Source organism: Herpailurus yagouaroundi, unplaced genomic scaffold, assembly GCF_014898765.1.
Source record: "Herpailurus yagouaroundi ecotype Mexico unplaced genomic scaffold, PumYag 100, whole genome shotgun sequence".
NCBI classification, from domain to species: Eukaryota; Metazoa; Chordata; class Mammalia; order Carnivora; family Felidae; genus Herpailurus; species Herpailurus yagouaroundi.
Genome location: NW_024412391.1, coordinates 44,082,422 through 44,095,317, shown reverse-complemented (window position 1 = coordinate 44,095,317; position 12,896 = coordinate 44,082,422). Strand labels below are relative to the sequence as shown.

Genomic DNA, 12,896 nt, shown 5'->3' with positions numbered 1-12,896 from the left:
TCCTTCCTTCCTTCCTTCCTTCCTTCCTTCCTTCCTTCCTTCCTTCCTTCCTGGCCACTGTCCGGGTTCCCCCCTCGGTTTCCACCAGGCCAGACGACTCTGCAGAGTCACAAGGCCCAAAGCTAGGCAGGCCACGGCAGCTCAAGTCCAGGGCTAGAAATTAAAACGGGGAGGGGCACGGGGCATTGACTTTAATCCCATCCTTTAGCTTGGCCAAATTGAGGAAGGTATTTCTCACCCCTTAGAGTCTTTAAGGGGTAAGTTAAAAGGCCTCTGCCTCTGTTAGTTGGAAGAAAATACCCACCCCCAAATCCGAACGGAAAGCAGCGACTCCTAAAAACGGGGTAATTAAATTCACGTGTGAACACTGTGCCTGCAAGAGTGTGTTTCTCATTAACCCACTTCCCTGGCGGCGAGGGCAAGCGGCGAGGGCGCTTCCATCCCCTTTTCTGCCTTCATTCTCCCCAACAGTTCCAGTAATCCTCCCCCAAACCCTGTACATCCCTGTCCCTAACGGGGACCCTCAAATGCCAGGCTCTGCCTCCGGGCGAGGCTGAGACGCCAGGCGGAGACCAACTGGGTGCCCCTTTATCCGCCCGCGCCGGAAGAGGGAAGTGGCCGACACAGTGAACTCCGACGTGGCTGGTCCTGGTCGCCTCAGCCTCCTCCCCCCTAATATTTTCCTTTCCCTGTAAATTCCTCCGTGTTATCCCCACCCCCACCGCGGCCCGGTGTGTCCCAAATATCGGGCAGTTCGCGGTGCCTCTGAGATTTTCATGAAGATTTTCATTAAGAAATATTAACCCTAGAGGAAACCTCGCTCCTAATTGTAATTGTCTGCGAAAAGGCTGGACTCGCCTTGTTGTTTTTCGACTTTTTGTGCCCAGAGAAGACACAAATTATTACTAGTATATTTTTTAAAACAAAAAGGCTCTTCCTTTAAATGGCTTTGGCCCCCAGAATAGGACAGTTACTACATAATCAGCAGGTGCTGAGTGTTCATCAGTACTTACTTGTGCCTAGACGGCGAGAAAAATTACAAAAACAAAACAAACAAACAAAAAAAAACCAAAACAAAAACCCCTAACGTTATCCCCTTTCAGCCCAGAGATTTGGGGAGAAAAATATTCAGGCTTTTGAGTCAGCTGTTATTTTGGAAATGAAAGGGACTGCGTGTGTATAAAAAAATAATAAATGGGTATAATTACAAACCATCTCTTTTCGCCTGAGAGTTCTAAAACCTTGGCCTCCAAAACAAATCCAATACTCTGGTCCAGAAAATAGCACAGAGGAGTTGAGGGGAAAGCAGTGTGCCGGCCTTTCAGATAACAGGACCGCAGGCAGAGCAATGGAAACAGCTCCTGCAGCTGGAGTGGGGTGGGGACTCAAAGGTTGGTGGGCATGAGTCTGATGGTGTGTGTGTGTGTGTGTGTGTGTGTGTGTGTGTGTGTGTGTGTTTGGGGGCCAGGGAGGGATGAAAATTGTTTTCAGTTCCGTAAGGATTCAACTGGCTTCCAATGGTGGACTACAACTTGGAACAAGGGCTCAAGTTTGTATTACAATGGTTCTGGAATTTAGGATTTCTTTCTGCTATTATTTGAAACAGACTAGAGCTGGAAGGGTCCCTGCCTCCAGCACCTTTCTGCACAAGGATGCCATATCTAACAGACTCTGAACCTGACAGAAGCTACTGGCAAACAAGCAACCAATCTTTGCCCTACCAGGGTTCCCTTACCGCGACTAAAGCCTGAGCTGGGACCTGCAGGCCCAGGAGACTCGAGGAAGCTTCCAGGCGGAATTCCCTGCGTAGCCAGGCTCCACATAGCTTGGCTGGGCCTCAGCACAGGTCCCAGCCTCAGGTGCCCAGTTAGGGTAGGGAGAGCCTCCTTGCCCTTGGTGTGGGCACACAAAAACGCCGCCAATGCCCTCTAATCGGATCTCTTAGGCTGCAGTTTCCAATCCGCAGAGTAAGAACGCAAGGCCGCCGCCATCCGGTCGTGATCATAACCGAGGCCTTGTCTGTGCAGCAGCACACCAGGCCCAGATCCACAGCCCTGAACAGCTGTCCCACGCAAGCCCTTCCTTGGCAGATTCCGACCACAACTTGAGCGCGCAGAGAAAAATAAGACCCCAGCCCCAGACTCTCCCCAAACCAGCCCTGGGTCCCTCCCGGAGTTAGAGTTAGGGAGGCGAGGTGGTAGAGATAGAAAAGTAGGCACAGAGAGACTGAAAATGAAAGAAAAATAAAGGTAAGGGAAGACAGAAGGAAGAAGTAAAGGAAGGGAAAAAAACAAAAAAGCACAAAGAGGAAGGAAGCGAGGAAGAAAAGGAAGAGTCAAAGGCGACTCCTGGGAGCCGAGGACAGCTTACAGAAAGAAGGGTAAGTGACAAGGCCAGGATCCCAGCCCCTTTCCGCCGTTGTCCCTCCTAGTTTGGCCTGAGTCTCTCTCAAAGGGATCTTTCCTGATCTCTACCCTGGATTGGGACTGGTAGTATCCCAGCCTTGCAGGAGAATGGCAGGATCCCTGGCCAGGCACAGGCCTGGAGTGGGGGGAGGCCCAGGATGGAAGCGTGCGCCCCTGACCTTGAATGGCTCAGGGCCCAGAATTCCTACCACGCCCCCGGCGTCCGCCAAGAAGCAGCTAACCTGACCATACCTGCTCGGGGCCAGGTGGGCACGGGCTGGTAGGTGAAGCCAGCAACCTGACAAAGCGCTGAGAAGGAGGCAGGGACGCGGCTCCTGCACGGGGAAAAGCCGAGGTTGCCACCGCAGGCCTGGCACGACCAGGGCCTGGATGCCCCGCCCGGCCCGGCCCCCGCGCGCACAGGTACCTGGAGACGATTTCAACTGAAGTAATGAAGGCAGTGTCGTGCTGTCGAGAGAAAGGTGGATCCCAACAACAGGAAACTACCTAAATCACCGACCAGTTCTGGTGCTGCCCGCGCGGGGCTGCCTCGCCCGCCGCTGCCGCCGCCACTGCCGCCGCCACTGCCGCCGCCAAAGGGAGAACCCTGCGATCGCGCCCGGCCGACCCCCCCCCCCCCCTTGCCAACCTGCGCCTGCGCTGCCACTGTGTGAGCGGCACTACCGCTAAGGCATCACGGAGGGAGAAGCCACCGGCCCCGGTAAGGTAAACCTGGAAAAGGGAAGGAAGGAAGGTAAAGGAGAGAGAGAGGAAAATGGAAGGAGAGGAGAAAGCGAGAAGAGAGGAGAGCGAGCAGTGTGCGTGCTCGTTTCCCAAATCTTGCTTCTCAGCGAGCACGCGCCGAGCTGCGGCAGCCCCGAGCAACTCGAAAGCGCCAGGGTCGGCACGCAGCCCGGCTCCCAGTCTGGTCTCGGCCTCCGGCGGCTCGCTCCCCGCCACTCGCTCTCCCCCTCTCTCCCTCCCAGCCAGCCAGCCAGCCGGGGCGCGCGCTCCCGCGCCCCCTCCCCCTGCCGTCGCGCCCCCCGCCCCCCACCTCCCGCGAGCAGGAAACGCGTGGCCCCGAGGAGGGCGACCAGGTGGGGGAGGCCATGCTGGGGGAGGGGGCCGTGCAGCCCGCAGCAGTCTACCTAACTGCTGCCGCGGACGCTAGTGACGCGCTCTTGGCCCAGCCTGCTCCCCGGATTCTTAGGCTGGGGGTCATCTGGGACCAGGGGACCCACAAAACAACCGGCGTCTGCGAGCCTCCCTGGGGCTCCCGAAAGAAATCCTGTTTGGCTTCCTCTGTCTATGCAGCTCCCCTCTCAACTGAAACCACTGGTCCAAGACAGCCACAATCCAGATATACTAGCAAGTCATAAAACTGAACAAAAGCCGACAAACCTTACGGCACCAGGGCTATAGGGCCCAGACAAATTACGACCGTCTAGGTAATATTTAAATAGATGCCTAAAGTAATTGCAGGGGGCGCGGGCTAGTCCTCCTGTTGTAAAAGTGGTGGCCGGGATAAAGTGGAAGGTGAAGATAAGAAGTCAAAAAAAGAGGTAAAATTAAAAAGCTTCATTCCACAGCTTTTATTCTTCTATAAGAACATAAACATCGTCTTTTTTCCACGCACAGCAGCATTACAATATTAATTTATTCTGATTTAAGATTAGAAGTAAATAGAGCTAGAACTAACATTTATAATAACGATAGAATGCATTTGCATAAAACAAGATTGGCAATTTTTCATAATAATAGACATTTATACAGATTTGTATTTATAATTTTTCTTTTTCTGCACCTACAGGTTTGACCCTTTTATGCATGTAATTTCACAGTATAAAGGAAACCCAAACAAAGTCTCCCTTCTCTAGTCTATTCCGCTTGCCCCAGCCCTCCTTGGGTTCTATGAATTTTAGAAAGGAAAAAGAGGAAGAAGAAAAAAGAAAATGAGAAAGAAAACTCTCCACAAGACAGGGAGAATTGTGGTGTGCTTGTCGTGTGTTACCAGTGGTAACAATTACTTAATGACAAAAAAAAAAAAAAACCCACTAAATCCACACGCATAAACAAAACTACCTTAGGTTATTTATCTACAGACAGAAGGATATGGAAATTCAGAGGTAAGTGAAATAATTTAGTCCCACAATGCAAGACTAACACAAACTGGAAGAGAAGTTTCCTTCTCCTGGTCGTTCTTTTTTTTTTCTTTTTCTTTTTCTTTTTCTTTTTTTCCTTTTAAAGCTGGGATATCTTGCAGAGGAAGGAAAGATTAATCTTTCTTACTCTCAATTTTTTAATCAGCCAAAGTCAAGCCCTTTTGCCAGCCTGCATGTCCATGCCTGTAAGCCCTTCTCTTTGCCAAGGAAGAAAGAAAGAAAGAAAAAAGAAACCCAGGGGCCTGTGTCCCCTGATTAAACACAGCCCAGCACTCCAGGCAGGCGAGCCCGGTGGCGGCTCCTTGCACCATTGACCTCAGGCCAGACACCTCAGCGCCTACAATGGGACCTCGGCCTTCCGGCTAGGTTTGCCCGCCCCCGCAGGAAACCAGCTCCACCGGGAGGACCGGAGCCATTTCCAGCAGAGGAACCCCGAGACAGCAAACCAGCCCAGTCACCACTCAACACTTCAGGACAATAGTTCTCTCTCTAGAAATTTAGCACGATATGGCTTTTTCCCCCAGAAAACAAGTAAACCAGCACCAAGCAAACAGACAAAGAAACAAAAAGTCAGAACAAACCAGCCCTGCACAGATGTAACGGCCAGCGAGATGGCGAGTGTGGGAGGGAGGAATGGGGCTCCGGCACAGGTGCGAGTTCCTGGGCAGAGGGCAGAGGCCGAAGACAGAGAGAGGAGAATGGCTCTCTGGCAGCGGGGAAAAAAAAAAAAAAAAACGGCGTTGCCTGGAGCTTCATCAGGAAAAATTAAAATTGGCTGTGAGCTCCCGGATCCGGTTTTCTCGGTTCATTTTCTTCAGTTTCATCCTGCGGTTCTGAAACCAGATTTTAACTTGTCTGTCCGTGAGGTGGACGCTGCGGCTGATCTCTAGGCGCCGCTCTCGAGTAAGGTACATGTTGAACAGAAACTCCTTCTCCAGCTCCAGCGTCTGGTGCTTGGTGTAAGGGCAGCGCTTCTTCCTGCCGCTCTTTGCTGTGAGCCAGTTGGCTGCGTTTTCGCCTTTGGAATTGCCTGGCATTCAAGAGAATAAAGAGGGGAAGGTTAAATCGGGGCCAGGCTAGGCTGTGCGCAGGGGTGAATTTGGGACTTCTCTGCCATAAGAGGGATGCCCTAAGTCACACGGAGTTTTGCGGCCGTCCCCCCCCCCCTCCCCTTTAGCTTGCTCAAGAAGATCATTCCTCCAACAGGCATGTGCAAAATGGACAGGGCCTTCAATCTACACCTACCCTCCCAGCTCACATGTCCCTCCACTTTCCCCCAAACACCTGTTTTAACACAAAGCTGCCAGGCGCTCCCAGAACGAAAGAACGAAAGCCTGCTGCTGTACTGCTTGAACTTAACGCCTTTCTCTGCTTCTCGCCCCAAGGCAGACAAGCACTTCCTGCAGCCCCCAGGCAGGGGGCATGGGTGCCTACTTGGAAGGGAGGGGGGCCGTTTGTGTCTCACTCCAGTCCCCTGATTGCCTAAGGCCCAATGAGGAGAGGGACGAGGACACAGTTGGGACCTGGAGAAGGCACAAAAAAACTGATTCGGGGTCAAGGGCCGTCCCTCACGTCCTTCCAGGAGCCGGGGACATGCAGTCTGGGCGATTCCGAGTTTCAGGGGAAGTGAAATGGTCCCTTTCGGACTCTCTCAGCTCAGGGCCCCGGCGTCCGGGCGGGATTTGCCTTTTCTTCTCCCCGCAAGGAGGATTCCCGCCCCTCCAGCAACTTTGAAAAAAGCATGGGGGATCGTAAACTCGAACTTCGCCGGTTAATGGGCTTATTTATTGGTGCTGGCGGCTGCTTATTTTGGATGCCTTACAAACATCCGCGCTATCTGCGGGCGAGCCACTTTCCTCCCTCCCCCTCCCCCCGCGTGGGCCGCGCCTCGCAGACTGGGCCCAGACCACGGCTTAGGGTGCTCCGGGCCACGGAGAAGGGCATGCACGAGAGGGGGGCTGCTTGTCCCTGTCCTCGGCCCCAATTGGGGTGAGCTGAGGCCAGAGCGGAGGACGTCTTGGTGTGGGGCTCTAAGTCGGACATGAATTTTTACTGCGTCCCCACGCCCAAATATTAAAAAGCAAGTTCACAAGGTCAGCCTGCCTGCAGCTTGGGCCAAGGCCGGCCGGCTGCTGCGCGGACTCCTGGCTCTCTGCTCTTTCCCTTCTCTGGGTCGGCTTGCCTGTCTGCCCGCCTGACTGCGCCCCTTCAGCGCGCCCTGCTTACCCAGGGAGTCCTTCTCGGGCGAGGCTTTGCTGCTTTCGGAAGGGGCTGGGGAGAGCTCCTCCGCGGCCGAGGACGACGCGTGCGCCTCCTCGTCGCCCTGCGAGCCCCCGCCGCCGCCACCGCAAGTCAGCGTGGGGGGCGGCGGTGAATCGAGGGCTCGCTCTTTCCGGGCTGCATCCGCTGAGCCGGAGGCGAGTGCGGGTGGCGGGTCGAAGCCGCGCCCGGGGGGCTGAGCGGGGAACGGGCCGGCGCCGAGCTGCTGTGCGCCGCCGCTGCTGCCGTAACCCTTGGCCGTGCCATAGGCCTGGGAGAGGCGGAAGTAGCCGGGCACTGGCACCCCGCTGGAGGTGCTCAGGGCGCAGCCGTCGGGCGGCGGGCCTCGCGGGAAGGGAGCCAGCTCGGCTGCGGCGGTGGAGCCTTTGGGGCATTTGTCCGCCGAGTCGTAGAGGCAGTAGGAGCTCTCCTCTTTGATGTTCTGCGCGAAAGAGCACGAGGTGGCCTGCGGCGGGGGTTGGGGTGGTTGCGGCGGGGGCGGTGGCTGTTGCTGGGGCGGTGGCGGCGGCGGCGGCGGCCCCTCGGGCTGCTCCATCCGGCACGACCGGGGCGCGTCTAGCCACAGGTCTATAGGCGCGGGCGCGTAGCTGTGCGCCCCAGGACCCAGGCCCCCGCTGCCGCCGCCGCCGCCCGGCGACGCCGCCTCATTGCGCTTGCCTCCCAGAGCCGGGAAGAGCCCGCAGCTCTGCAGCCCGTAGGGCAGGTCGGCCGCCGGTGGCAGGTAGACCCCGCCGTGGGCGTAGTAGCCGCCGCCACCGCCGCCCCCGGCGCCGCTGCCACCGCCGCCAGCCTCGCCTCTGCCGGAGCTGATGAGCGAGTCGACCAAAAAAGAGTTCGCGGCGGGGCTCTCCGAGCATGACATTGTTGTGGGATAATTTGGCGAAGGGAGCAGATAGCCCTTTCTGGCTGACATTTCTTGTGCAAAACATGCTGAATACGATTAGCAATCCCCCCGCACCGCGGCGGGCGCCCGCAGCCAATCCTGAGCCAGAGTTTCCGCGCGACCACTCCCAGTTTGGTTTCGTAGGCGCGGGGCCGCTCTCCGAGGGCGCCCTCTGAGCCCACGATTGATATAAATATGTAATCTGTATTGATGGGCCAGGAGACGCACACCCAATACCTCAGCCCAAAGGCCAGGAGCTGTGGGGGCTGCCCCAACGTGGCTAGTGGGGGGCCTGGTTCCTGGGCTAGCCCCGCCCACGCTCGGACGTGAGCCCTCCTGCGGGGTCTGTTTGAAGGGCCCTTGGGCCCCCGCGCAGTTAACAAGTGGGGTGTTTATGGTGCGCACCCCGGCCCGCCTTGGGTGCTCCCCACTCTTATTTCGGAATTAGCCACTAGCCTTCCATATACTCTAAACACTAAGCGGGCCTATTGTAGGGCCTCAGACTCTTCCCGTTCGGCTCCGGACCTGGAACTGTCTCCTACAAGTGGCCGACCTGGCCGTAAGGCCACCAAGAACCTCAGAGTGTCCGAGATCCAGAGCGCACTGGAAGCCGGCTATTGCCACTTCTTTCTTGATTCCCATACGTAATTTACCCCCCAAATGTATTGCCCTGGCTTCTCAACCCCCACACTCTCCCCAGCCAGTCGTTGATCCACTTAGGATCTTTGTCTCTGGTATGCTCACCTGGCTTGCTTTCTCTGAAGCTGCTGTCGGTGGACCCTGGTGAGCTGGAACGAGAAGGGGGGCGGGGATGGTAGAAGCGACTGGCAACCTTGGCTGAAAGACACCCCTACCCCTATTCCGAGGTCAGAGCCAGGTCCAGGCACCCCATAGCCCCATTTCCCCGGTAGCTTCCAAGCTCAAACGCCGTTTCAGGGAAGTGAAAGAAACATTGCTCTTCTGGGTCTTGGGTTTGACTGGAGGCGACGACCTGGAGGGGTAAACTTGGAGAAGGGGCGGCGGATGAGCACCTCTGCCGTACAATTCTCAAGCTCTCCCTTTAGCCTTGGCATTCGCACGCTCTCGGAGGTTATGACTAGAACCAGTGTCACCACACTCCTGCCTCTTCGTCCCCTCCCCTCTTCCCCCCTCCCCTCCAAACCCGCGGCTGGGGCAGCCCTCACTCCCGCGGTGTGCGCATTTTAACGAGGCCCGCGGTGAGGAAATCCGTTCCCGGCAAGCCCGGGCTGGGCTCGTGGCCCAGTTATAGCAGCATTTGGAGGCCAGGCCCTTTGCTCAGCAGACACCGGGGCCTCCTTTTTCTCTGGCCGTAGGAACGCTCTCTCAGTCAATGGAAACTGCTGTCCCAGGGCGCTAGCCCCTGTGTGGGCCTCTTACATATCTCAGGAAATGCCACCTTTTCCGCCCGGATCCAGTAGAGTCCAGGAGGTCTCTGCCTTGCCCCTTGCCGGTGGGCTACAGCTCTCCAGGATGCCCCAGGCCTGCCGCCGCACCAGCTCCAGCCCCTGCAGAGGCCTAGACTGGGGCTGCTAAACGCCAGGATCCCAGGAAGCAGACCGCTCAGGCCTCTGCCTGCAGCGGGGAAAGACCCTTGCATCCCGGGTGATCTGCCAGGCACTTGGCCTTGTTCCTCCCGGTGTGAACCCCGACCGAGAAGGAAGCCGAGCCTGAGAAGACCCAGAGAGGGTGCACGGGAGAGCTGGCGGAAGAGCCCTGGCGCTGGCTTCTGAGATGCAAGCAGTTGCTGAATCTGCCTGCTGTGGCTGCTCTCCGCCCGCCCGCAGCGCGGGCGGCCGCGCCACAGTTTGCGCTGCGCTCTAGCCGCTTCCACCCAACTGGCCTGCGCCTGGCGGTGACCGGATCCGCAGGCTGGGCATCGGGGGTACAGAGGAGGGGGATAGGGAAAGACAGAGAGACACAGAAGGAGAGAAGGCCAGAGGGAGAGAAAAGAGAGGGGGAGAGAAGGGGAGAGTGTCTGAGAACTAATTCTTTCCAGTCCACAAGCTCCTGAGGCCGAAGTAGCAGCCGCAGCCGAATCAAGTATGTGTGGAGAGATCAGGAGCTGTCCTTCACTGCCCACCTCCTTCCCACGAACAAGGCCAAGGCAATTTCTAATCCGGCTAGGCCCACGAGATCGACAAACTTCCATATGGAAAGCTTCAGAGCTCGGAAACCTAGGACCCTTCTCTGGACAGGCTTGGTCCTTATCCCACTCACCAGGAGGGTGTAACGCATTGGGACTGTGGCGCTCAGCAGTGCTACTGGGAAATGCCACAAAACTGAGGACTGCTTGAGAAGGGGCTTTGCCTCTTAGCACTGCTCATGCCAATCAAGAAAGCTCTGCAGAGTGTGAAGTAGGTCCCAAGAACAGGAGAGGGTTCCTTGAAAAGAACGCGTCCCAGCAGGCCAATGGGCCAGGACTTGGTTACTCTCCCCACTAAATGCACAAAGCAACTTCCCAAGGCTGTAGATTGGAAAGGGTCAGTGGCCATGGGAGAGGATGCTTGAGATGGCAGAGGCTAAGAAAATAAAGTGAAAAGTCAATGATCTAAACCCGTCTTTCTCTTTGAAAGTTAAGGCCCCTTTGGAAAAGCTAAGGCCAAGCTCTGATTCTTATCCTGTGAAAAATGCACATCTGGGCATTCCCACAATTTGACCCATCATTCTCAAGGAGTTCACAGACTCCTCACAGTCTTCTCCTTGGGCCCTCCAGAATGTTCCAGGACCTTCCGGAATTCAGCAGCCCTGCCAGTTTGACTGGTAAGACAAGCCGGTTGCCCCGGCCCTAGGCAGTTCAGGCTTAGTCTGGTCAGGGCTCTGTAGGGTGACTAAATGGGCTTCTAGGCTGGGTAAGATCCAAGAGCATGCAGGTGCCAACCAAGGTTACAAAAGTCAGCTTGGTGCTGCATCTGCTATATGAAGGTCCCCTTGGCTGCCGACTCAGAGGAGGTGGAAGGCTTGCTGCAGCCTCTCAGACCATGGCATTGGCACTTGGGTCTTCACTGACCTTTGGGAGAGCTGGATGTTTTTCTCCAGTGTCTTTTCTCCCCTTGCAATAAACCAAACGGGATGTTGAGTTTCTTGCTTAAAAAAAAAAAAAAAAAAAAGGATGACGATGATGAAGAGTGTGTAAGCCCATGTGAGAGTTCTTCTCTGGCCCAGGACCGCCACCCCACCCCCACCGGGGCTTGCCGAGCCTGAAGCCGAGCGGAATGGACAGCCTTGCTGACGCGCCGGGGCGCCGACTGGCCTGCTGCCGCTGGTTCGGACGAGAAGATATCCACGCAGCAGAAACTCAAGTTAGAGGCTACTGCCCTTTCAGCTGGTCTTGGAGCTCCCAGCATCCCCGACTGCCCCCAAGCCTCTGCACTCCCCAGACTGTAACACTGAGGTGTTAACTTTCTCAATAGAATATTCCGTTTATCGATTGCCTGGGCTTTCCCAAGGTTCTCCATTCCCGAGAGAGATTAAGAAAAGTGATTTAGTTGCAGCATGTGTAGGCTTCTGGACACTCTCTTCCCTCTAACCCATTTGCCTTCTTTTCTTCTCTCCTCTTCTCCCTCCCTCCCAGCTGCTGAATTTCTCTCTCGCCCTCAGGATGCTTTTGACCTAAAACTCTCGGTGCCTGCTTCCTTCAGCCAGGCCTGTGTAGTGGTTATATATATGGCTGCCCCTAAAGCCCACGTTTTATTTAGGAGTAAATATTGTCTGTTTCTACCTGGGTAATAACGCTTCCCCTCCCCGTGGCCATGGAGCCGAAGTAATCGCCAGGCCAGTGGAAAAAGCCCTTTGGCGAGGATTACGATGCACTTCACCAGAGAGCGGATTCCTACTCCTCCTGAGTAGGCCCTCGCAAATGACCAGAAATAACAAACTGTTATTACCAAAAAACACCTCTTTTTAAAAATACTGGGTACTGAGATTGAGATAGCCAGTAAACAATCTGTATCTGTAAATTGTTCTCAGGGCTTTCCGGGGTCAGAATTATCTGACCCATTGTGGAGTTGGGCTGTAGCATCACAGAGGAAAAACAAACGCCACTTTCACATATCTGTTTTAATAAAAATTATGAACTTCTCTGATTCTCTCCTTTACTGTATAGTTAAAATATTTTTTATTGTAAGCGATGACATTCTTTTCTCGTTCATCTTTAAGAATGTCAGCATTTCCAGGGATATTTGCTGTGTCTGCTTTGAATTAATCAGGTGCAATCTATCCCTCAACAACGCACTTTAAACTTTTCTCTAAATCCAGCCATTAAACTGGCCCTTCTCTAGTGATGGGGGAGTGTTGGGGCCTTTTCTCATGCTCCCTAAGTTACAGTATCCTTAATTTTGTCCATAATAAACTGCTTCTGGCCTTGAAACTAGAAGTGGTGCTGGGATTTTAGGGAAGGCTCAGGCTGCAGACAGCATGGTGCGGGTGCCCACTCGGTGTGGTTCCTGTGGCTGCCTTATTCTGACAGAATTTGGAATCCCGAGCTCAACAAAGACTAGTGACTTTTGATAGGCAAATTTACGAACACACACACAGGCACACAGGCAGCGCCTATTTTCTGAGATTCCTGCCCCCACTCACCCATGCACCGTATATTTGTAAAAATAAAAAAACCATTTCAAGAAACTAATGAGAACATCGGAATAAAAACTTAAATATAAGAAAAGAGGACATTTGAATCTAGCCTCTGAAATCTTAAGTCAAACGATTATTTTAAAACGTGTTTTATGACAACGCTGATGGACAGATTGTGATCAGAGTTGATTCTCAGTGCGAGCTTATGAAAACGTATAGGTATTTACCAATACCGTTTTTGCATATTTTGCAAAATATGCGAAAGATACCATTTTTACATCTAAGAAATCACCACAAAACCCCAGCCCGGTTTATAATGGTACATTCCGAATAAGCAAATACAGACTTCTCTGGAAGCTTCAAAAATCATATGTGACTTTTTTGAATTGGCCTTCTTCAGAACAAAGGTTTTCCCCAGGCTGCTGGGGCACCTAGTAGGAAACCAGCGGCCTCCCGGATGTCTGCCCCAGGGAATAAGCCAGCCCCAGTGGCCACGGTTGCTGACCACCTCATTGTTTGGAGTAGAAACTTTATTTTTCCCAGCCCCGCCATCTCTCTCTCTCTCTCTCTCTC

The 12,896-nt window shown here is 54.5% G+C and overlaps 1 protein-coding gene and 1 long non-coding RNA gene across 6 annotated transcripts in view; one reads left to right on the top strand and one right to left on the bottom strand.

The window, feature by feature from the left end:
• Positions 1-2,710: 2,710 nt before the first annotated feature.
• Positions 2,711-5,285, top strand: LOC121028573 (uncharacterized). Of its 3 annotated transcripts, XR_005789319.1 has the most exons (3): positions 2,934-3,126; positions 3,720-3,853; positions 4,216-5,285. It is a non-coding gene; the product is annotated as an uncharacterized LOC121028573 (long non-coding RNA). The 3 variants fall into 3 exon arrangements; XR_005789318.1 differs by lacking the exon at positions 3,720-3,853 and having other exon boundaries at positions 2,711-3,126; XR_005789317.1 differs by lacking the exon at positions 2,934-3,126 and having other exon boundaries at positions 3,174-3,853.
• Positions 3,983-12,896, bottom strand: part of HOXA10 (homeobox A10) — a 9,582-nt gene continuing 668 nt past the window's right edge. Inside the window, exons 2-4 of one of the 3 annotated variants that reach the window (XR_005789316.1) lie at positions 10,759-10,835; positions 8,475-8,734; positions 5,487-5,597 (exon numbers count right to left, since the gene is read on the bottom strand). Coding sequence is in view for 1 of the 3 variants with exons in the window: in XM_040472381.1 (XP_040328315.1) it covers positions 5,323-5,597; positions 6,794-7,760 (1,242 nt within the window). In the remaining 2 variants the exon portion in view is untranslated. Of the gene's footprint in view, positions 5,598-6,793; positions 7,897-8,474; positions 8,735-10,758; positions 10,836-12,896 lie in introns of those variants that run through there. The other 2 variants (XM_040472381.1, XR_005789315.1) reach the window with 2 other exon arrangements.